Source organism: Glycine max, chromosome 8 (assembly GCF_000004515.6).
Source record: "Glycine max cultivar Williams 82 chromosome 8, Glycine_max_v4.0, whole genome shotgun sequence".
In the NCBI taxonomy this organism is placed as follows: Eukaryota; Viridiplantae; Streptophyta; class Magnoliopsida; order Fabales; family Fabaceae; genus Glycine; species Glycine max.
The window spans coordinates 43,612,734-43,637,101 of record NC_038244.2 but is presented as its reverse complement, the minus strand read 5'-3'; the positions used below and the strand labels follow the sequence as shown (position 1 = coordinate 43,637,101).

General features: G+C 30.6%; 3 protein-coding genes across 5 annotated transcripts; 1 reads left to right on the top strand and 2 right to left on the bottom strand.

The window, feature by feature from the left end:
* Positions 1 to 3,596: 3,596 nt before the first annotated feature.
* Positions 3,597 to 9,728, bottom strand: LOC100813869 (glycerophosphodiester phosphodiesterase GDPDL3). Its single transcript, XM_003530728.5, has 9 exons — positions 9,152 to 9,728; positions 8,138 to 8,431; positions 7,476 to 7,597; positions 6,856 to 7,360; positions 6,501 to 6,539; positions 6,115 to 6,399; positions 5,703 to 5,833; positions 4,725 to 5,199; positions 3,597 to 3,987 (listed from the first exon to the last, which is right to left on the bottom strand). Exons 1-9 carry the CDS (start codon positions 9,249 to 9,251, stop codon positions 3,755 to 3,757), a joined length of 2,184 nt encoding a protein of 727 aa, XP_003530776.1. The 5' UTR covers positions 9,252 to 9,728; the 3' UTR covers positions 3,597 to 3,754.
* Positions 9,729 to 12,880: 3,152 nt separating this feature from the next.
* LOC100813332 (sodium/hydrogen exchanger 4) lies at positions 12,881 to 18,831 on the top strand. Of its 3 annotated transcripts, none has more exons than XM_006586049.4 (14): positions 12,881 to 13,238; positions 14,068 to 14,186; positions 14,276 to 14,373; positions 14,484 to 14,543; positions 14,669 to 14,715; positions 14,804 to 14,995; positions 15,813 to 15,859; positions 16,014 to 16,080; positions 16,505 to 16,605; positions 16,685 to 16,786; positions 17,302 to 17,452; positions 17,560 to 17,622; positions 17,881 to 17,964; positions 18,222 to 18,831. In XM_006586049.4, the coding sequence occupies exons 1-14, from the start codon at positions 13,065 to 13,067 to the stop codon at positions 18,267 to 18,269; spliced, it is 1,353 nt and encodes a 450-aa protein (XP_006586112.1). In that variant the 5' UTR covers positions 12,881 to 13,064; the 3' UTR covers positions 18,270 to 18,831. The 3 variants fall into 3 exon arrangements, with proteins under 3 accessions (XP_006586112.1, XP_003530775.1, XP_040860675.1); XM_003530727.5 differs by having other exon boundaries at positions 12,884 to 13,238; positions 18,172 to 18,831; XM_041004741.1 differs by lacking the exon at positions 16,685 to 16,786 and having other exon boundaries at positions 12,884 to 13,238; positions 18,172 to 18,831.
* Positions 18,832 to 19,064: 233 nt separating this feature from the next.
* On the bottom strand, positions 19,065 to 20,095 carry LOC100812796 (putative lipid-transfer protein DIR1). The gene is made up of 2 exons (XM_003530726.5): positions 19,459 to 20,095; positions 19,065 to 19,351 (listed from the first exon to the last, which is right to left on the bottom strand). The coding sequence occupies exons 1-2, from the start codon at positions 19,763 to 19,765 to the stop codon at positions 19,344 to 19,346; spliced, it is 315 nt and encodes a 104-aa protein (XP_003530774.2). The 5' UTR covers positions 19,766 to 20,095; the 3' UTR covers positions 19,065 to 19,343.
* Between the last annotated feature and the right edge of the window lie 4,273 nt (positions 20,096 to 24,368).

Sequence of the window (24,368 nt, the reverse complement as noted above, 5' to 3'; positions counted from 1 at the left end):
ACTCAATGTTGTTCCAGCTTAACCAGTGGCCTTGAGTTGGAGCTTGGTATACAATAGCATTAAATACTTGAAGGAGAGCTTTGTCACCACAGTAGTCCTACTTGGCTCTCCTGTGGAAGATACCAATGGTCTCCTACCGAAAATGCTTGGCTATACTAAAAGTATTGAATATCTTGTATTTCCACTTGCTACATGCTTTCTTAGTTTCCATTTTTTTTATCTGTAGGAACGAAAGATAGGACCAGAGGATTTAAAACAAACTCATGCACTCTGCTCAACCAACTGAACTAGACCCCTTGGTTCTTAGTTTCCATCTATAGTCTAGAGCATACAAAAACAGATTCTCAAAATTCTGATAACAACTCAGCTAAACCACACCAACTTCAACGAGTTGATTACCTGCTCCAACTCTAAAATTCTCACTTTCCTACTCACTCAAATTCTAAAAACATCAAATATAAATAAATACATAATTTTCAAAGCACCAGCTCGGCGAAGGTGAACAAAGGAACACTAAACAAGCTAAGTCAAGCTTCGAACAATTCCTCTTATTATTTATTTTTTTGGTGCATTTTGTCGGCAACATATGACGAAGCGTGAAACAGAAGGAAGAGAAAGAAGAATGAAACGAGACACGAACCAGTGAGAGTGTTCCAAGTGGTTCTGTTAATGCCTTGTGCAGAGACCATAGCGAGCAGCGAGTGAAGAAGAAGAAGCAGAAAGAGAGCACTGGGAACGGCGCGTGGCTTCCACATTCCGGCGAAGTTTCTGCTTCCGGTGAAGTTCCGGCTAAGCCTGCCGGAGAAAAAAAGCCGAGAGTTTTAGCCAGCTTACAAGGTTGTGTACTTGTGTGATATATATTGAAGGTGAAATAAAGAGAAAAGAAATTTTAAGAAAAAATAGAATTAATAAAATAGAAAAATTATATTGTTTAGATGGGTAATAATAAGAAAAATAGTCATTTCTCTTTCCTTTTTTTTTTTTTTTTTTTTGATGAAATGGGAAATTCCCCCTACAAACTAGAAAGCACGAGAAAACGTGATTGAAGAAGTGTTTACTAATCTCTAGTATGCCCATCAGAATAGTCATTCCTCTCTTAATGAAAAGCAATTAGATAAAAATATTTCATTTTTTAAGAAATTAAAATAAAAAGAGATTATTTTTCTATATTTCATGTCAATTTGAATGAAAAGTATTTTTTTAGGTCCTATAAAAGTAATAACGATAAATATATGTAGTTATTCTTACTTTTTTTTATACACATGTTTTAAAATATCCCTCAAAATTAAAATAACAATTTTTATTACCTCACTTTATTATTTACCAAACATTATCAATTGCTACTAGAATAGTAGCCCAGAAGACAAGAAGATTACAAGAGATCGAAGACCTCGAATGCAAAATTGGAGTCAATGAGTAAACGTGCATTTTTTTTTTTGTTTCTTTTTATTATTATTGCTAATCACATTCATAATCACACTCTTGTCTTCTGCACCTCCCATTCTCCCCCTTTTCTTTTTTGATAGCAACTAATAAATAATTTTAACAACCGTTTGAAAAGTCACATTCTTTTGATAATGATATATAACAAGACACATACTTAAATGATAATAATTATAAAATTATTTTTTTAATAGTTATTTGGAATCAATTATCAAATATCAGCCTTCTTGATATTTTAATTTTAATTATATTACATAGGGTTGCACTGTAGTGGGAATTAAACATGAGCCTTAATATTTGATTTAGGTAATAACGATTACCTTAATATTCATCTGTCGTGCTTTATGGCTATTCAATAAATGAAAATACATATATTTGATTAGCATAGGTTACATTGATTTGATAGTTTCGTAGACTTTGAGTTTGTCTACTATAAAAATAAAAACAAGTCAATTCATACAATATGGGGACATTGACTTGAGTTAATATGATCAGCTTGCATCAGTTAGGTCTCATTGTCTTTTTACACTTTTTGGTATTTTCTGAAGGAATCAACTTCATGGCTTAAGATATTGAGAATGCATTAGCCAACAACTATTTCAAAGTTCAATTATCGATCATTTTAAGTTTATCCCATAAAGACAGGGAAATGGTTTTTTATTTTGTATTTTTTGGTGCAATTTGATTTGATTTTTGAATAGAAATATTTTAAATTAAATAAAAATAAGATATAGTTTAATTTAATTAGATTTGGACATAATAAACCAAACTGATGATATTTGACAGTTTATTTTGAATCAGTAGTTTAACAGTTTTTAGATACTTTTATAATTTATTTTTATATGACTTTCAATTTTAGTCACAATTTATCCTTAAAACGGTATTTACATGACTATAAGTAATAAAATAAAATAAAAACAAAATCATTTTAAGCGATCAAAATCTAAAATTATTAAAAAGAAGAATAAATAAATAAGTTAAACTGCCAATATTCCAAGTCCCCAACCTCTTCGGCTCTTCCCCTCTCTCTCTCTCTACTTATTAAATGAAATTAAGAGACCAATTAATTGTCAATCATGATGGTGTTTATGTATAATTCCTAAACTAAATGGAAAGTGGATATGAAGATTCTATATATAGGTACCACCACTTGCTGAATCGCCACAAATTCCTAGTCCTAGAGGGTCTCAAATTACTTTTACTATTATTGGCAGTGATAAATTAAGTTAATATGCAAAAACGATTTACCCAAACCTCTTAGTGGCCAAAAGTTTTTAGTTGTTGAAGTAAAATGAATTAGCATTGCTTGAAGTTTCTGCAATTTCTTTTTGGAAATCCCCATTTAGCCATTCACCTAAAATTGGAAAGTTATATAAACTTTTTTTTTATTTAGTCAAGATTTATATAAGAAAAGGGAAGAAAGTGAAGGTGGTCAAAATTCCTCCTATTAAAATTTAACTTTCCTAAAAATTGGGGAGACTTAAAGGAGAGAAATTTTTTTAGCTTAATTTAATTAGTCTTTTAACTTAATAATTTTATTTTATCTTTTTAAGATATATATAATAGTAAATTAAGATTGATTTTTTTCTTTTTTTCTTAATCAAACAAGGTAATTTCTTCCTTCTTCTTTCTCCTCGGAAATTCCTCCCATCTTTCACCTTAAACTAAACAGTAAATAAATAATCAACATAAAATGAACACTTTCTTAGCAAAAGCTGAAAGAAATTAAAGATAAAGACTTCTAAAAGAATGATTTTCATTATGAAAACTAGTTGACTAAGTTTTCCAAAATTGTGGCCGTTGCAGTCGCCTTAAACCAGGAAAAAAAAATATATCAATATGCAAATTAAAGTCATCACAAATTATTGAGAAAACAGTACTATATCTAATACCCAAGGGAAAAAAAAGGCTGTTTAATTTATCTAATGTATATTTCATTCAAAACACTATAAGAAGATCAACGTTACGAAGTTTTCAATGAAAAAAACTGATAGCAACTTTTGATTTTGGACAAATCTTTTGTGCATTTTTTTAATTATGTTTTGAAAATTCTATGACCCATTCAATTTTTATTTTTATTTTTTTTGCGAATACCCATTTAAAATTCTTGACACAGAAATCCATGGATAATAACTAAGGAAAAAAACGCTATCAGTACAATATATAGCAACTATATATCACAATAACTCTAATGTTCAATTTAATAAAAAAATACTTCTCAGAGAAAGAAATCCTTTAATTCCTTTTCCAACTATATATGGAGTTCACAAAGTTATGGCATGCTGGGATGCCAAACTTGGTTTTCTTTTCTTTATGCTGTGATGGGGGCTGGAGCTGCTGCTCCTACTCCAGGAGCAGCTTTGCTAGATGGAACTTTTCCAGAGACACCAGGCAAAGGTGCCTCTGTCACATTACTATCAGTCAAGACTGGGAGTGGAGGGGGAAGTGGTGGAAGGTACAAGTTAGAAATTTGTTTAAAAAGTTTGCCAGGTTCAATAGGGCTCCTGTAAGGTTCTTTGTTGCCATTCTTTAAACACAAGTTCCCTGCAACAAGTAGAACAACAATCAAGTCAGCAATAGTGGCATTATAACTTGATTAGCTTCATACAAACAGTTACTAATTCTTTGGAGATTTAGATACATAATGTAAAAAATTCAAAGAAAAAGTAGTAAGACATATTTGTTTGATCCATAGGAATCGAACACAGCGTCAGAATCAGGAGATTTATAATAACTCACGTATCTTGCTTAATGCTCAACCAGGTGAGGTAAACCTCCTTGACAATAGTAAGACATATAAATGCATATTTCTACATTAGTAGATTAACCTAATAGCCAATAAGTATATCCGTGTTGGTAATAATCATGAATTTATATTACATCCATATAAAATTATTAATTTGCAGTTTGCACTATGCAGACTTCTGCTGCTATAGTATAAAGAATTAGTATCATCGCTAATGATACTAGCTCCCATCATCACACCATGTAAAACAAGGATCATTTGAGATTTTTTTTTCTTTTTTCGTCACTTGTTTTCATAAATAGTTACAAAATATTACATTATTCTCTTTATTTATTATACAAATCTTTAAAAACAGGAACTAAAGTAAACGTAAGGTGATAGTTTTGTAATTAATGAAAACAGTAAAATGTTTTCTTAAACCAGGTAGACTTTGAGCTTGCAAGTTCTACCAACACAAAGAAAGAACTAAATGATGTCAATTTTCAAAAATCCTAGTTCAACAAGCAAAAAGGTTGATATAAAAGGTTCAACTTACTTCTATATCTATTTGCTGTCTTTGGGAAGTCAGTAATAATGCCATTAACCTTGGTTCCAATGACAAATGAATTTATCTCAATGGATGGATCTGAGTAGTAGTCCCATGCTTGTGATACAAATTCATTGCTAAAAGTTTCTACATAAACTGGGAGCTTAAATGATTTTAGCCTTGCCACAGTGTTTGTAGAGTTAACTAGAAAGGCTGAACTTTCAGGAAAAACAGATGCCTTTCCTATAACCACAGAATCAGCAAATGTTTTGATGTCCTCAATGGCTGAGTCAGCCGCGTCGCGAATGTTCTCATCAACCTTGTAAACCCTTTCAAATTTGGATTTATCTTTGAATATCTTCAGCACAGAGCTATGAGTTGACTGAATCATAACTTTATGTGATCTTGGTTTTGCTTTTTGTAATGCATCAAGGACTGCATCGGTCACATGTAAATTCTGCTTCTCAGCAAGATAGGCAGCATTCTGATAACCAAAAAAATGAAAATGGAATTAACAAAGCATAAAAGGAATTAATCAAGGTGGAAACAATTGTTATATTGCTGATGAACTAATCAACCATTCTTGAAATTAATGAAATACAAAACAACATTGCCCAAGTAACAATCACTTGGACTTCCCTTATTCTAAAGAACTGAGGTTAAGGATCAGTAATGTGAAATTCACATGAAATTTTCAAGCAGCAAGCTCCTAGTCATGTTGCAAGAATTATAGACAGCAATGAAAGACCAAGTACCATACTCCTGTGTAAATTGGTTTCAGTATTACATAATAACACTCATGCCTTTTAATCCCTGTAACAAAAGTTATCCTTTATAGCCGTTATCAATATATTTTACTTTCTCTAACAAAATATTCATCATATGATCATTTAAACATGCTTAATGTCAGAGTATTGACTTGTAAAATGCAAACATCTTTCACATGAATGAATCCAGAACAAGCAAGATAGAAACGGAAAAACTCACCTCTATGCTGATCAAGATGTGAGAGCCTTCGTTCAAGGACAAAAAGTCAGACAAGGTTATAAGTTTTCCTAGATTTTTGGATTTTGGATTCCGGGACAATATGTATTTCTCATAAGGGTTCAATATTGAGGCTGCAATAAAAAGCAAAGAATACCAAAAATGAGGGATGTAGGCATTTATTGAGAACAAGTTGCATTCTTTATTTGTTCTTCCCTTGCTCTAGCTTTCCAATAAAATTATATCTGGGACTTTTAGCTAGTGGAAAAAAACTAGGAATAAATGATTTGAACAATTTTAAACAATTCAAAGTTCCCATTGCTAGATACTCCATAAGGAAATAAAACAAGGAGGGGGAATGGCTAAACAATATCACACCTAGATAATAAGCATTCATAATCATCATTCAACTTACGTGTCAATGTTTTTATCTCATCCCATGTCAAGCTGAATGTATATATGCCACTGCGAAATTTAATCTCCAGAATAGTTGTTGCACGGTTTTTGAATTGTGTATCAGCAACTGTTGTGCTCTCTAATAAATCAATAGAGCTTAAGCAAAAGGGTATTCCATCCTTGGACATTTGAACAGGACAGTCAAGTACATCTGCCCCATCTGATTTAGCTTGGTTGTATGCAAGGTCAGTACACGCAGGATTGTCTCCACTTGCTCCATATTTTGTGATAACCAAAGTGTCCACTATATCATGAAAAATATGAAAGAAGGAACAGATCACTAAAGACAACTTAAATATTATGTGATAATCATAGTGTCAACTATTAACTTGTAATGTAATATACCTTGTCTTTTTGCATTTTCCCCTAGACCAGAAAAGCAATCTGCAGTAGGAGATGAGATTTTAGGATCTGAATGGGATGCTAATAGCAATCTTAATTGTCAAAATGGAAAGAAAATTTCATACTTGCACGGATGTGATGACAAACAGCAATTCCATTTAAGTTTATTTAGGGAATGCATTATGTTTTAATAGAATGTACTTGGTAAGGTGTTGGGGAAGGGGGGACTTTGCTAAGAAAGGTGTAAGAATGGAAGGTTAAAGAAAATTCAAGTATCATATAAAGGGTGTATGAAAATAATTATAAAGCACCTCTGTGTAGAAATGTTTAGTCTCTATACAAAGGAAACAAAGCTTACTTATGGCTGCAGATGGAGTTACTGGGAAGTCTGACAGCACACCATCAACAGAAAAATCATCACCGTCGATGAAAGATAGACACTCAGCCAGAGGATCATAGCTGAAATTGTAGCTAAATGGAACATCATTAGTAAGGTCTGATACAAAAACTTGCAGCCCTTCTCTATGAGCATCTGTGACAAGAGGGGTATGTGGTTGTAGATAATGATCTGAGTCTACAGGCCATATATAGCCCTTGGGAACAAGAATTCCTGAAGAAAATGTCTTGATAAGTGCGAGATTTTTCAAGAGTTCACCATATGTCTGATTGGTTGTAGGTTCAATCTTAGACTGCTCCAGAATCCTGAAGATGAAGCTAGTTGGTCCAGAACTAAAGCTTGATTTTACTCTTCTTAAGAAGTCCACATCAGGTGATGAGATGTAATTGACCGGTACACTTCTACCAGGGAGAGATTGAAGAAAATTTTCTACACTCAAATTCTGTTGCTTGAAGAATGAAGCATGCTGCATTGTATTTTAGAATGAAAAAACATGATGAGTCAACAATAGAGATTAAAGGCAGAACCAAAATACAAAAATTCCCGACCTGCCTTGAGATTAAAGAAATTGTTCCATTTACCTGAAAATTTAACCACAGGCCTGTAGATGGTGATTTTATTAATTTAGCTACTTGTTCAACAGTGAGAATGGGAAGCTTGTTGCCATCAAACTTATTAGTCCGAGAGTACACTCCCTGGACAACTGTTCCAGTAACAAGAAAATTGTAAGTGCCCATATACAAATCAAAAAGGGGCAAGGACACTGGAACAAGTTTTCCACTTCTGAGATGTTATGATCAAAGGAAAGAACCAAGAACTAGTTCCATATGAATAAGTCAATTTGGTTCTTAACACTATCAAATCAGTCAATTAGTCCTTGAATTAGACAAATATTAGTTAATTTGATTCCTTAATGTTAGGAAACAAATTGACTAATAACTGCAATAGTAAAGACTAAATTAATTTTCAGTTTTTTATAATGTCAAGAACAAAATTAATTGATAGTTGCTAAAGTCAGGGACTAAATTTCCTTTTTTGTAATGTCAAGGGCCAAATAAACCCATGGTGCCAACCAATTCAGGGATAGATGTTTTCCTTCTAGTTCCACGTTTAAGTAATAAATGTCATCACTGACCCCACCTTCTTATCTTTGGAAATATCTTATTTATTTGATATAAAAAGATTTAAACATCATCCAAACAAGAAATCAAAATGTTCAGGTCTTGAGATAGATTGAACTCACCAGAGACATTTGCTAGTTCACCAAAGTTGTAATCCACTGAAAACCATCCCCGGGTTGAGACCCCATTAACTAAGTAATCCTTTGCCTTGCCTGGGTAAGCAATGGAAATGTCAGTGGCATTGTCTAGCTTGAGCTCTGGGAAACAGATCCCAACTCCATCCTTTGTCAATTGCACATCACACCATAGAGTCACATTTGGACCACAAGTATCAAGTGCCAAACCATAGGCAAGTGAACTTGAATCTGGAAATATCCCTGAAAACCCACCACGTGCTATGACCATTGGTGGAGATCCTGCATAGCTCACCAGACAAGCATGTGAGGAATTGCTATTAAACAAATATGGTCCTGATTTCTGAATTCGCATGATGTCAATAAGTGAGACAAAAGTTGGTATGCATTTATTTATTCATGTTCATACACAAGGCTGAATTTCTTGCATTTGTTTATGATGAACAAAGAGATGAAAACACATTGAGCAGTTAGTTAGCATTATCAATCACAACAAAACCAGCAGTTAGTTATACCTATTGATTGATTCAAGAGTTTAATTTCCTTGCACTATCAGTGTAATTTTTTTATATTATCAACCGATAAAAATTTATGGTAGGAATGACTTTTAAGATTGCTATTGTAAAAGACAACAAATTTAACATACATGTGATTGGATACCAAAGTAAAAATCTTTTACACTGTGAATGCATACACGGTTTATTCTTGACTCCATATAATAACATGGTTTACTTCTTATTTTCTTTGAGATAGAAAAATTGATGACTATTCATTGCTGTGACAATTGCTGAAACACTACTAACATAAATCAAACTAAAAAAGGTTGACATAATAAGTAATTCATTAAAATAAGACTCAAAGTCTCTAACTCGAGAGAATATCAAATACCCAATTTCCTCCCAGCCATGAGTCTCAGCAACCGCACAAAACTAGCTAATAGGAAGACAAATGAGGATCAAGGAAACATTAGAAGACTAAATGGAAGCAGAATAAGGAACACACCTTGCAATGTTTTCCAGCCACTTGGTGGTCCAGCTGAAGAAACCAGTGCTACCAATGAGTACTGAAGAATGAGTATAGCAAGTACACGAGAGAGAGTCATGAAGTGCTACACAGCTTTCAAATCTTACCAAGAAAAATCCTTATCTGGGTGACTGGGATTTAATAACTTCAAGGAGGTACCAATTATGAGAAATGTGCAGTTCTATAAGAAAGATAACCAAAACTGAATGAACTTGAATAGTTCAACCAGAGGAACTAGGCTATGAGGAACTTGAATTGTTCAACTATAGAGGAATATTCATAGCCTCATAGGCATGTAGGACAACACCCTTTACACATCCTTGGCTTCTTCTATGATCAAGTCTACTTCGAAGGCAGGGTCAACCATACAGCTATTTTCCAAGCATATATATGTGTGTTGACTTTTTATCCAGTTACTAGTATATGATTACGCGGTTTTTGAAATTTTCATGCAAATGCCTCAAACGTTACGCAAGACTTATAAGCTTTCATCTGCAATGATTGAAATAAATAAATAACATGGATTGGCAAGGAGAAGATGAATGGAAAATTCACAAAGGTGAGACACATAAGAAAGAAAAAGGGTCAGTAAACTCTTTTTGTAGCACTATGCTGTAGTTACTGTTAGCTAACATTTCTGTGTTTATGTCTGCATTTAATGATCACCGCTGCATGTCCTCTTTTGTGTCAGATAAATAAAGCAGATGCCATAAATTTCTTCCAAATGCTTATTTTGTTTTTATATACGCATGTATTTTCCTTTTAAGGAAATGCTTTTTTTTAATAATGTTTCCAGTTTGTCATATTTTTAAAAAAAATTAATACAAGTTTAAGTGAATACATGATTTATCTGGTGGAAGAAGTCATCTTCGATTTACATGTGTGTATAATTTACTTGAGCAAGATTAATTTTTGATCTAATGAGTTGAAGGACGTTCATGATCTTTGATCTTTGACTTATCATAAAAAAAAAGTGAATCTTCATTTCCTTTCTTCCTTACTCTTTAATATGCTCACAAATTTTATTTTATTTTATTGGGATTATTTAAACTATATGTCAAAAATGAATAGTAAAAGATTAAACACTGATGCACTTGTATGGTATGCAAAATTTTCAAGGACACTAGGTCTACAACTATATATCTTGTTCGATTAATTTTATGCCATAATTTCGCCGTGCAATTTGGTGTTACCCAACTATGACCTGGTAGTGGTGCATTTCTTTAAAATCTCAAATATTAAAATAGTTACAAGATTTAATATTAACATCTCGTGACGTTGGTGTAAAGTTAATTAATGTTCCGTGTAAAATCTCAACCATGTCCTTTTGTATTAGTCTCTGTATATATCTCTCTCCTTCCCTCCATGTGTCTGTAATTAATGTATCATATTTTTTTAATTTTTAATAATTTGGTAAGCTGGCTATTATTACAACTCAAAATAAATTGCAAAAGAAAAATAATTATCAAATTAAAAAAATAATACCTGAAAATATGCTTCATTTAAGATTGTAACAAAAAAAAAATGCTTTAAGATATGTCATAGAACTTGTTATAGACGTGAATTTGTGTATATTCTTGAAGCACGTCTAGTGTTTATATGATTTGAGATTCAACGATAATTTTAACAAATCATATATCAGAAAAATGCAAATAAAAAGATGCACAAGAATAATTAGAACAAACATGCACTATTGCTCTTGCAGGCGATGCTCTCACGTTTTCTTCACTTGGTCAATTTCATACGAATAATACGATTATATGTTGGTGTAAATTGACCAAGTAAAATATAAAGGGGGAATGTATGTAGTGTTTGTCATTTTCCTTCGATAGGTGGGGTAAATCAAGATGATACAATGGAAATAGTTAAAATTAAAAGTTCTTCTAATTTTGTATCTAAATAGCCTCTAAATAAAATAAAAGTCTTCTAAGTCACATGTGAGAGATGTAAAGCCTCTAGGCATTAATTGTTTGAAATCTTCATATGTTTAATATATAATTTAGAGTGTGGGATGCACACATTATAAAAAAAAATACTAAATAGAGTCCAGATCTCATTCCAACTATTATTATTTTACAAAATTTATCATCCAAGATTTTGTTTCATGCATTTTACCATCATGCTTTTTAATTTTTGCGCAGCTTATTGACCCATTAAATGTGTGACGACAAAGTGATGGCAGGTCCCTAAAAAACGACATTTTTTTGTCACCATTTTGCATTTTGCAAAATGGTGTTATTTTGTTATCAACATGGTGGTAAAACATGTTAAGAACTGAAAAGCATGATGAGATTGCACCCAAGTGTTAAGACACATCCGTCCTCTCTTGCATATTGTTTGGAAAAAATCATTGTCAAAGAAACTTTATGTTTAGCATTGTTACTGACTTATGCATTCTCAGTAGATAGATTTCTCATGCAGACTTAATGTGTTCCACTAAAACTAGAGACTTATCTTTTACCACCATTAGCACAACATGCAGATAACCTCTTTTAACACTATATATCCATATACCCGTAAATGTTGTTGTTCATTTCCTCTCTTTTTTTTTTTGCTACTTTAATTAACTCGTATCTTCAGCTATCTTAATTTTTAGCTACGATAAGTAATTAATATTAAGGCAAACAAAACACAATATCATAAGGAAGAATATATATAAGTACCATAAGAAAAAAAACAAGATCACCATTTTTGCATTTCTTTTGGCAATCTTTTTGCTCCTTAAAGCTTGGAGTTAGGAAGAACATTTTTTTTAGTATAGATCGACACTATTTCAAAAAAAAAAAAAAAAAAAACAAGTCATAGTAGAGGAGGAGGAAACAATCGCTATAAAAAAAACTCATATTTGAGGATGAGGAAACGATCGCTACAATGTAGTGAAGGAAATACAATTTTTTTGTTTGTGTAGTATATTTTTAAACAGTTCTTGTAATAAATTGTTTTTGGCCTTGACGTAACAATATTGTTAACCAACAATATTGTTAACCAAGTGACCTTAATAACTCAAAGGGATCGGTTAAATTAAGTTATATGTAAAATACTTGCAAAGTAAATTTTTTTCTTAAACCTAATTGATTCAATTAACAAACATTAAAGAAAATGAGCAATGAACAATCAAATTAAAAAAAAGGTCATAAAAGAATATATACCAAGATTTATAATAATTCAGTCACAATTTGTGATATCTGTCTAATCCTGAAAGCAAACCTAATTAAGAATTTATACTATATGATTAGAGGTTACAATACAATAAACCATTTATACTCAAGATATCCACCTTGATAACCCAACCCTAAAATGCTCTTCACTTCATTCTCTAATGACCACCCACTAGCAAGGGAACCTACCCTAGGAAATTTACACAAAATTTAACTATTTATTTATATTTAGGGTTTAGATTAAGCCACATACACACACATATTATATATATATATATATATATATATATATATACACGGAATAATCAATCGTATACAATCTTATCTTATATCTTATATACATATAAAATAATAATTTGAGTAACCTATTATAGAATGTGACCAAGTACAAGCGTAAGCCTTATATAGGATCTTATCATGATTGTGAGAGTGCCACGTTACATCTTCATGCAGTCTCTAATACGTGTCTTTCCTTGCTGTCACCGCTACACGCTCTAATCCGTGGCATGTTTGTTTCTGTTTTTGATTATTTCATTGCTCCCAGATTCAGCAACATATATACATTTATTAAAGTTAGAACCGAAAACAACAACCTTTGAGTTCGTGATTCTCTGACCTTTGATTTTAATCAACAAAGTTATCTTGATAGCTTTTATTGATATTGTTATAAATATAAGGTAGTGAGGAATTTGGTGGTATGAACGTAACCATTATTACTATAATTTGATTAATATATGGGTATGGTGCCAGTGAATTTGATTCCTGAGGTATTGAGGAATTTGGTTCATGAGCACGCACTAGTGGTGCCCATATCACTCTTTGTAGCGGTTCTCTGCCTCTGCTTGGTCGTTGGTCACTTGCTTGAAGAAAATCGATGGATTAATGAATCCATTCTTGCCATTATAGTAGTACGCTATATTCTCTCAACTCTCTATTTTAATCACAACGTTCAAAGTTTTTATTTTATTTTTTTCTCCATATATATCCAAATCCATATAGCATACATCACTCTTGTTTGTGTTATGCATGCACCATTTGGTGATAGCTAGCAATAACAGGAATGGTTGAAAACTTAGCTTGTATGGAATCATTAATGAAAACTATACGATTAAATTTATGGAAAAACGGTTAATAGGGAGTCTGAGAGTTGAATTTATATGTATGTCAAGGAAATGGCTTACTACAAATGAATATTAATAAATCAATATTTGAAAAGACACTAAGAGCTAAAAGAATGAAGCATGGGGTTTTCTCAAAAATGGAGTTGCTTTTGAGTAGCAATGTGGTTTACTTAATTATTTTAGATTATATTAGTGACTGGGTGAGTGAAACTTGCCCTCAAATACAATACATTATACCAACTATCTAAAAGGTTAACTTTATATAGAGAGATAATAGGAAATTAATCAATAGTATATGATGATGCTGAAATGTCGGATTTCCGATGAAAATGCCTCTCTTTGAATTATATATATCCTCTTCAATCTTCATCATAATTAGTTGCAATGGCATGAAGAGCATCAGTTTGAGATTCTATGTGGTTTTTGGCTTTCCAGAAAGAGTTCTTCCTCTTATTTTTTTCCCATCCTTAACAGGCTGATTCTTTTCAAACAGCTATTCAATACTAATATTTCTATGAATAGTTTCGAAGGATTATAAAAAGAAATTAATGTTGAAATTTGAATACACTCTTTCATTGAGCCTTTGTACCTCTAACTAACTTTCTCCTTGGTATAGGGATTCATTGCTGGAATTATACTGTTATTAGTCACCAAAGGGAAGAGTTCTCACATCCTTACATTTAATGAAGAACTATTCTTCATATATCTCCTTCCTCCCATAATATTCAATGCAGGGTAAAAGTTTGTCTTATATTAGACTTAAAGCAGTACTTTTTGTGCTTCAAATTTTTTTTTGATGTCTTGAGTTAACCCTCTCCTAACAGATTTCAGGTGAAGAAGAAACAGTTCTTCCATAACTTCTTAACCATCATGCTGTTTGGGGTGATCGGTGTTTTTATTTCAGTGTCGATTATTACATGCGGTAATGATACAATCTCATAGTTTCTCTTTTCCTTATAATTTATAGCACTATCACTATAAAAATTTAGCTGGAATAACTCACCATTAAATCTTTGCATTTGGTTCACCTAGGCAGCTGGTGGTTGTTCCCCAAGTTGAAGTTGCTTGGCCTATCTGGGCAAGATTATCTCGGTGAGGCCATTGCATCATCTCAATACTACACAAAAGCACGGGCAATTCAATATATTATAATGATCCATGTATATAGCTATATTGGATTTGGATGATAATTATTGGTTCATCTTAAATTGATTCAGCTATAGGAACAATTTTCTCGTCAACGGACACGGTTTGCACACTGCAGGTTAGTTAGATTGGTAAATGGCTTACTTTCATTTGACACTTTCTGTGTGCTCTTATTGTTGAACATTGCATCTGGAATCTGTTTGTAGGTTCTCCATCAAGATGAAACTCCTTTACTATACAGCCTAGTCTTTGGGGAAGGAGTGGTAAATGATGCAACATCAGTTGTTCTCTTCAATGCAGTGCAAAAGCTTGATGTTTCAAGATTAAGTGGCAAGACGTTCAGTGTTATTGGAGAATTCTTGTATCTATTTATAACAAGCACTGGTCTTGGAGTTATAGTGAGTTCCTTTATTGAATTCAAAATTGACCTAATAATTTTTTTGCATGTGTTGTTAGATGACTTCATGGCTTTCTATAAATTCTCTAGATGATGGTGTTGCTTTCACATGCATCTATACCTACTTGTTACATGAAGGAACATTCATGACTGAAGTTTTCAATGTTTTTGTCTGGCTTCACTTGTAGTCTGTCCCAGGGAATTCACATTTGATTCAAAGCACGGTTACCATTTTCAACTTATATTTTTATTAATGAATTTTGTTGCTTACACAGAATTCTATCAATTTTGGTACTTAGTTGTACTGTTTGTTTCTTTTTGATAGAAAAAGAGATTTTATTAGGGAAAAAGATAGAAGAACACACCTAGTGATCTTGGAAAAACTATGGAAGGGAATTGAAAGCTATTTCTATGCTTGAGTTGCACATAACATACTTGTGATTGGATATGGCGTGAGAGGCCAAAGTCTGACAAGTTATATTTGTGCTTATCCTGTTAAACAACATTGTCCTTACACAAGACATTACTTTAGAAAGAGCACTGGAATTCTGAAATTTGGTTGTCAAGCAAGAGATTGTGAAGGTTGGGGAATAAGTAAGAAACTGAAAAGGGGATTTGCAAGAAAATGCTTTTCAAAGTCCTTTTTTTCTATCAGGATTAGTAGAAAGGTAGTAGAATCAAGTAAGAGCAAGGTGGATTATAAATACATTTTTATTTCAAACTAATTTTTAAGTAGTGTTATTAGTACAAAGCACAGAACATGCTCTCTTGTTTTTCCTTCTCCTATCATTTCATTGAATAAATGCATATTTATGCAGACTGGCCTTCTCACAGCATATATCTTGAAAGCCTTAAGCTTTGGAAGGTATGTATTGTTCTCTAAAGATTCTCACAAAATGGACTTTTCAAAGTGGCATGAAGTGGGAACATCAAAGTTTAATAATTACCTTCATATTATGGAGTTAGAAGGTGAAATTTTGATTACACGCTAACAAGTTTGCCTCTGCATATGTGTGCAGACATTCAAGTGTTCGTGAAATTTCCTTGATGATCTTAATGGCATACCTATCCTACATGTTGGCAGAGGTATTGGAATCAAGCTAATAGAATTTTTCTGCTATTGATTTGACATTAGTTGCAAAGCTATAGAACTAAATGGGTTTGGTATCAGTTAGCATGTAGGTAGCTAAGCTTATGGAGATTTGGGCTTTATAAAGGTTTCTAATATTTTCTCTTCATTCTTCTTGTGATTTTCTCTCTCTTTCTTTTTTTGATTTTTTGAGATGGAGGAAGGGAGGTGTGGCAGCAGGGGACCAGCTGACTAACCTCTCCCTAAGTTTTCATGGAGTCAATTTAGTGTAAAACTTAGCATATGATAAATTTTTAACCAAAACCTTCTTTGTTTATTTAATGACAATTTATTTTTGTAAGCAGATGAACTAAACTAGAAGACTAGAAATAACTTCCTTTTTGTTTTAGTCATCCATCTTAATTGAAAATTCTTATGCAGCTATTCGATCTAAGTGGAATCCTCACCGTTTTCTTTTGTGGAATACTAATGTCACATTATGCATGGTATAATGTGACTGAAACTTCAAGAATCACAACCAGGTATTGATTAGTCCATCAAAGATTTCAGTAATTTCCAGATTAAATGGTCTGAGATTTCTGATTTCTTTCCCTTCTCTAGGCATGTGTTTGCAACAATGTCATTTATTGCAGAAACCTTCATATTTCTATATGTGGGCATGGATGCCCTTGACATTGAGAAGTGGAAGATGACCCAATTAAGGTCCTAATCCTTTCTACAACTCTAAATAATTATATTTTATCTAGAGTTCACCTAAACTAACACATCACACACTGATGGAATGTTATTTATGGTCTAATGCATGTCCTTGTATGGTGTGTTTACTCGTTACCGATTGCATAGTGTCACTACTTACATAGACAAGTTAATGTGACTTCAACGACAGTTTCAACAATCTCCAAAATATTTACTGGACTATGACATCATTGGATTACGATAAAGAAAACATTATATTTAATGATAAAGTATAATCTGCTTCTAATTTGTGAAACAATCAATAGTAATTGGATTAATGCATAAAGCTACATTTTAGCTACCTATTTTCTGCTGCTTGAAATTGTTTTCAGACGACACACAAGATCTTAAGTATCTGTTATTTTGCAATATTTTTGTTTCTGGAATCTTCTTAAGAAGAATTTGAGATATATTGCAACATATCACCTTAGTATAATAATAGCCTTTATTTCTTCTAATAAAGCATAACTTCTTCACTGCAGTTATGGAAATTTGATGGGGATATACAGTTCCTTAATCCTATTGATATTGCTTGGGCGGGCAGCATTTGTTTTCCCTCTCTCTGCTCTGGCCAATTATACGAACACACGTGCTACTTCTGACCAAGCCTCAAGTATCACATTCAAACATCAGGTTTCTAAACATGTTTTATATGATATTCTCATACTGTAAATTTTACAGCTAATAGAGAAAATATCTTTAATTATTTATTGGCTTCTTAAGTTTGGTAAACCATCCAGATAATCATTTGGTGGGCTGGGCTAATGAGGGGAGCTGTCTCCATTGCTCTGGCTTTCAAACAGGTATATGCAAATTATAAATTCAAATTTCTAGATATTATAATTATATAGAAATTTTATTAAATAAATATGACTATATGAGTGTTAATCAAAAGACTTGCAGTTTCTCAATCATCTTTTGTTGGATATTCCAATCGCAACATTGCATAATTTACCATTGCATTATGTATGGAGATTCCTCCCACAGTTATGCAACAACCAATGACACTGTTACCTTAAGAAGGAGTTGCCACTGAATTCCTCTCTTTTTTATTTATGCAGTTCACGTTTTCTGGAGTTACTACTGATCCAGTTAATGCAACAATGATTACCAACACCATTATTGTTGTCCTATTCAGCACACTGGTGAGTTGAGGCATTTCTTCTATCTTGAAATTAAGAAATAACAACATAAAATAGTTCATGTGGAGCTAAAGAAAATTATTTTCCTATTGTTGTCTTCAACCCAAGTGAAATCATTTCTTGCATATGCTTTCAATTACATGCAGCTTGGTCATTCTTATAATTCAGTCTAAACTTTAAATAATTGATATAGCTCCAATATCATTGCAGGTGTTTGGTTTTCTCACAAAACCACTAATTAGATATCTGCTTCCCCACAGTGCAACAAGGAAAAGCATCAGCCATTCAGAATCAGGTCCACCATTTGACGACTTGAATCTTCCTTTCCTATCCCTTGAGGAGTCAGCAGCGACCAACATCAGCCGCGCAAAGGCAAGTTTGTCCATGTTGATAGAAAGTCCTGTGTTCACCATACATCGCTATTGGAGGAGGTTCGATGATGCCTACATGAGACCTATATTTGGGGGACCTCACGGTAACCAGTCACAGTGCTAGCAATATAGCAAATCATGGATATCTCAGTGATGTGCTTAACTGTTGGAACACAAATGATGATCCATTTCAATCCAATATTGAAGATGAGTAGCTTCCATGAAGATTCATTGCCACTGTTTGTGATGCTTAGGTGAGGATTATAGTAAGTAATAAGGGACCAGCTGTCTTTGGAATATCACACAGAAGTGTGAACTTACTTGAAGCTTTAAAGAAGCTCATAGTTGGTTGAGCAGCGGTGCTTGAGTTATTGGAAACCCCCTAACACTGTCTTCAATTCCTACCAATAAAAAAAAGTGCAGATTTTCCTTTGTTCATGAATGTTGGGGCGAATAATTGAGAATTACTCTTCAATTTAACGAATTTGTGACTCTCGAATATCAAACTGATTTATTTATTTTTTATACCTTATTCTATCAATATTGAGTTAATGCATCCAATTGATTAAAGTAGTTTTACTGAGTTAATTTCATGAGCAAGTGGATTTGTGCATAATGTCTTATTTTGGATTGTTGCCTTTTTATAGTGGATAGATGCCACTGGGGGATGCATTACATTGAATTCATTATTTAAATTCCTGTCCTAATCCATATATTGCTTTGTGCATTGAATTCAGAAAACAAGAAACAAGCATTTTATTAGACAGATTACAGATTGAAAATCTTTGAATAGTAGTACATCAAACACCTTTGTAGAATCTACTTGATAGGGAACTGATACATCATACACCTTGCAAACATGTGAGAAAGACATGGAAAATAAACTACTAATTTATTTGAGAGGCACAAAATGCCAATGTAGAAAAAAGCTTCTTCAATATTAATACAGCACATGAAAGACAAATAAAGACTAAAAGGGTGCTTAAAAGGATGGGATTCTCAAGAATTTCTTCAAATCACTGCAAAATGAAGAAGACAGAGTCAAGAAACACTATCTAGTCAAAATATAAGTCTTAGTTGTACTTATGTTATTAATAGAAGTTCTATTCGGGCTTAAGATGATTACCTTTACATTTAGGTGGTGTTTTCAGACCACATTTACTGGGCAAGGCAAAAGCATTGGTGGGGTTGATTCCAAGTGCAGGTAGGATAGACTTGTATCTGCAAAGGCAAGGCAAATTGGCATGTTGAACAATTTCACAGCATTTTTCATTGGGTTTTTTAGGGTGGCTCCCAGTAACTGCTGCATAGCATAAGCTTAGCTTATTTGACTCTATGTCACATAAAACATAAGCTTTGGCACCACCCAACATGGCAATGAGCAATGATGCTACTAGCCACTGCACCAAAGCATTGCCACTAGTATGTGCCATACTCTCCTTAAACCAAGTTACTAAGCAGCTAGGTCTAATCTAAACTTCTCTTGGTATAATCTAAATATCTATGGTTTGCCTAATGCTAATTTATACTGGAGTTTGGAATGTAGCTTGATTATTGTTTTGTATATGTTTCACTTACTTTTAGGTTAGTCATGTGAATCCACTCTGTGGATGTTCACGAGATAGGATTATATTATTTTAGAATTAAAGATTTGATCTTAAGTTCTTAACCACAACCAAACTTAAACTGGTCCATTATTTGTCATTAAATAAATAAGAAAAAAAGAAACCTTGCTATATGGTTTGTATCCGTTCATGCATGAATTTGCACCGGCCGAACCTTACTGTCTGTATTTATATTTTTTAAAAAATAAATGTTATTTAAAGAATAAAAATAATAATAAAAAAGTCTTTGACATAATGCATGACATTTTATTTGTGTGTAATTATATTCAATTAATAAGAAATTTATAATAATTTATGTGTATCGCTCAATTAATTGGATTAGATTTTTTCTTGATAATTTTTTTATTCATAAAAATCAAATTAAACTATGAGAGGATTCTTTATTTGTGTGTAATTCATTCTTCTTATTTTTAGCAAGAGATTAATTTTTTTTTCTATAAGCTTGACAAGAGATTAATTGGTATGCATTGAGTGTAAGATTCCTTTACTCTCATATCTAATAAAATTCATTCAATTAGTCATGTCATCCTATCAATTAAAAATGCATTTTAAATATCAATAGAGTTAGGTCTAATAAAAGAGGATAGTCTAGATCTCCTAATTACAATTAATTACAATGTGGTAAACTAAGACTTGAAATTTTATCTATTCAGGTATAACTATGTTTTAAATATGATTGTCTTTGAAAGAGAATATCGAAAGAAAACTAAAAAAAAATGAGTTTCAATAAAAAAAATACAGAGGGGAGCAGAGAACTTGAGCATGCATATTTTAATACTGATATCCAATATTAATAAACATGTTGCTTAATATATATATATATATATATATATATATATATATATAGAGAGAGAGAGAGAGAGAGAGAGAGAGAGAGAGAGATTAAGCGCTAAAAAACTATGGTAGGTAGGGGTTGGATAGGCCTGATGTTGTCCCTTACCAAGCTCCAATGTACTCTAGTGAAGGTTCTCAGTCCTCACCACAGATATTGGTGGCAAGTGGTTGGGATATTCACAAAAACACTCTATTATGGGTTCAAGTCATTGATGATTTTAGCTGGGTGACAGTAATATTTGCCATTAATGTGCAATGTGTAATTGATATTGTTGACTATTAATTCTATCTGTCTTTTTATATAATGTTGTTTGTTTTTTTATTTTTAAAATAAAAAAAGCAGTTGAAATAAATAGTGACGACAATAATTACATTGTGAAGACTTATGCAGGAAATGAAAACAATTATATGTATTGAAAAATAATTTATAAATAAAAAATGTGTAATGAAATAATTAATTTTATTAATAATGATAAATGATCAGTTCATAAGAGTATTTTTAAGTGGATTGAAGTGAATTATCCACATTAAAGTGGGAAGTTTTCACTGTTTTTGTTATTTACACTTTCTTTTTCCCTTTTTATTTAGTGTATGTTTGTTAGGCTAGAATTAAACAAGAAAAGAAAAAGGAAGGGAAATGTAAAAACTTCATCTACTTGATAAAGGAGAAGTCTGTAGGAAATATTTGAAATTGGTGTGGAGCTCATGTTATATCTTCCAACCAAAAATGTGAAGAAGTGTGTGAAAATGTGCACGCTCATTCTGTTTTACTCTAAAGCAATCTCATGACAAATAATTGATTATGTGGATAGCATCATCGATTACTACATTTAAAAAAAAAAATTGAGGGTAAAATCTTATTTTTGTTAGGGTAAATTATGGTTTTGTGAACATTTTGACATTTATGATTTTACTCCTTAAATTTTTTTACGAGATTGAACTTTTATTCTTTCCAGTAGTTTAATTTTTTTAATCTATTTTGTCTGGTAAGTAATGATATGATATTGATTTTATTATTACTTTATTTGATTGTTTTTTGTGTGACTTTTTTGTATTTTTAAAGATTAAATAATTTGTGGTGGCGGAAAATTGCTTAATCTTAAGTACTTGAGGACTTGAAAAACCAAATTCATTCCAAAGCATTTCATAAAACACAAAATCATATCACAATTTTCCTTGAAAAAACAGCCGATTACATAAGCAAATCAGTTTTGATAAAGAACTAGACTTTTAACCCATGTGTTTTACAGGTTTTTATAAATTTTTTATATATATATATATCATTTTATATTTATTTATATAAATAAAAATAACAATTTTTAAATATTTTGTATTATGTTAAACATAATTATATTATTAATGAGAAACTTGATTAATTATATTTTTAATTCAGTTAATTTTATCTTCAAAATTAAGTATAATTAAAATTTTTGTAATTTTTTGTTCATTCAAGTAATAATAGTGATGCAATATCTTTTGAAAAATAAATGTACATAAATAAAATTATTCATTTTAAAGATTTTTAGTAGTGAAACAAATATATAAATATTAAAATTGAAAAATAATGTTAAATATTATATTTTTATGAACAATGTTTCTTTAAACTTATTAAGTTATTAATTTATATAATTTATTTTTTCTCAAATAATAATATTAATGTAAATATGAAACATAGAAGTTAAAGAATAATAAATAATATATATATATATATATATATAATATAATGTATAATATTTGTTTAAATTTGAGTGTACATTTATACTAAAAATTTAAATTTTTTAAAATAGTATGAATTCTATTAAATAGATATGGTCATTAATTATTTTTAAAACTATAATTTTACTTATTTTGAATATCAGTTTTGTGTAATACTTTTAAAATTTTAAAGTTTGAATTAATTAACCTCACTATGATCTAATAGAAATTGAATAATCTCAATTTAATAATAATTATTATTATTGTTTATTTTCCCTTAGTTTCAGTTTTATTTTCATTGCTTACAAATTTTCAAAAGTTATTTATAAAAATAATCATATGTTTCAAAATATTATTGTTTACATATTTATTAACTTACTAAAGATATCACCAATTATTTGTATTTATTACTAATCTTTAATATGTTATTAACTATTGTTTCTTTGTAATAATAATTATATTGCTACATAAGTTAGTTATTTAAAATTAATGATATTTAATTGATGTTTATTATCCTTTATTGTCTAAATGTATAAGGATATTAAGTTATAGTTTCTTTTGAGCTTTATAAAAAAACTGTATTATTATTATTATTATTATTATTATTATTATTATTATTATTATTTATTATTATTATTATTATTATTATTATTATTATTATTATTATTATTATTATTATCAATTTAATTATTTAAATTATTTATTGTAAGTTTTAGCATATATTTCAAAACTAAAAATATTATTATTAAATTGATTGCATTACTGATAATTATTAAATTATTTACACTACATGTATTTTAAAGAAAATAAATTAGTCAATTGATAGTTAAAAATTATCATTCATATCATTTGAGAATTGACTTGAGTAAGAAAAATAAAAAATTTTAATGAAATTATTCAAAATAATATTGATAAAAAAAATAAAAATTTTCACAATAATATAATCTCTTTATGACTTGTTGAATAAATATAATATAAAAATAAGATTTTTAATACAATAGTTATAGAAGGAAACAATTAGACCTAAAATCATGATATTGATTCAAATGTTTATTCAATTTCACAAAAATTATTTAAAGAAACAATTAGACCTAAAATCAAAATATAAATATAAAAAACACTAAAAATAAAAATTTGAACAAATTTTTTTTATCAATATCAATATATATCCACATTATACCTTACTAATTTAAAAGAGTTAAATTTTGATTTTTTAGATGATCGATAGCATGTTCAAAGTATCCTTTCATACATAAAAAATGAAGAAAAAAAGAAATGATATTATATCAAAACATATAATAAAATAATAATAAAATGAAGAAAATAAAAATGACAGGAGTGATATTTACAAAGAAAAAAAATAATGATAAAAGACAAAGAGTAAGATGATATACTTGATCAAATATGATCTTCAATTTCCACTTATCATTCCTTACAAAATGTATTGAATAAATAATTCATATAAATTTTTTTTAATAAAAATATGATATTGATTCAAAAGTTTATTCAATCTCACAAAAATCACTCAAAGAAACAGTTAGACCTAAAATTAAAATATAAATATAAATAACACTAAAAATAAAATTTAAACAGATGAGTTTTTATCAATTATGAATATAGGTCTACCTTATACCTTATCAATCTAAAAGAGCTAAATTTCAATTTTGATGATGATCAATAACACATTCAAGTATCTTTTCATACATAAAATAAAAATAAAAATAAAGAATGAAAGAAATGATATTATAGTAATGAAAAGAAGAAGAAGAAGAAGAAAATAGGAAGAAATTGGATGGATATTTACAATCCTTTGAAGTAAAGTTTATAAAAAAAATGAAACCATCAATTTGATAATGAATATGAAAACGGTAATAAAATTTTT

What these genes read in the sequence shown, in the direction of transcription:
- LOC100813332 (XM_003530727.5), top strand. Translation starts at nt 13,065, where the DNA reads ATGGGTATGGTGCCAGTGAATTTGATTCCTGAGGTATTGAGGAATTTG. An exon ending in ATCTGGGCAAGATTATCTCG is followed by an intron (nt 14,544 to 14,668) that starts GTGAGGCCATTG and finishes AAATTGATTCAG; the next exon opens with CTATAGGAACAATTTTCTCG. An exon ending in GCACTGGTCTTGGAGTTATA is followed by an intron (nt 14,996 to 15,812) that starts GTGAGTTCCTTT and finishes ATATTTATGCAG; the next exon opens with ACTGGCCTTCTCACAGCATA.
- LOC100812796 (XM_003530726.5), bottom strand. Translation starts at nt 19,765, where the DNA reads ATGGCACATACTAGTGGCAATGCTTTGGTGCAGTGGCTAGTAGCATCA.
- LOC100813869 (XM_003530728.5), bottom strand. Translation starts at nt 9,251, where the DNA reads ATGACTCTCTCTCGTGTACTTGCTATACTCATTCTTCAGTACTCATTG. An exon ending in TGGCTGGAAAACATTGCAAG is followed by an intron (nt 8,432 to 9,151) that starts GTGTGTTCCTTA and finishes TGAGCTATGCAG; the next exon opens with GATCTCCACCAATGGTCATA. An exon ending in TGAGATAAAAACATTGACAC is followed by an intron (nt 5,834 to 6,114) that starts GTAAGTTGAATG and finishes TTTTTATTGCAG; the next exon opens with CCTCAATATTGAACCCTTAT.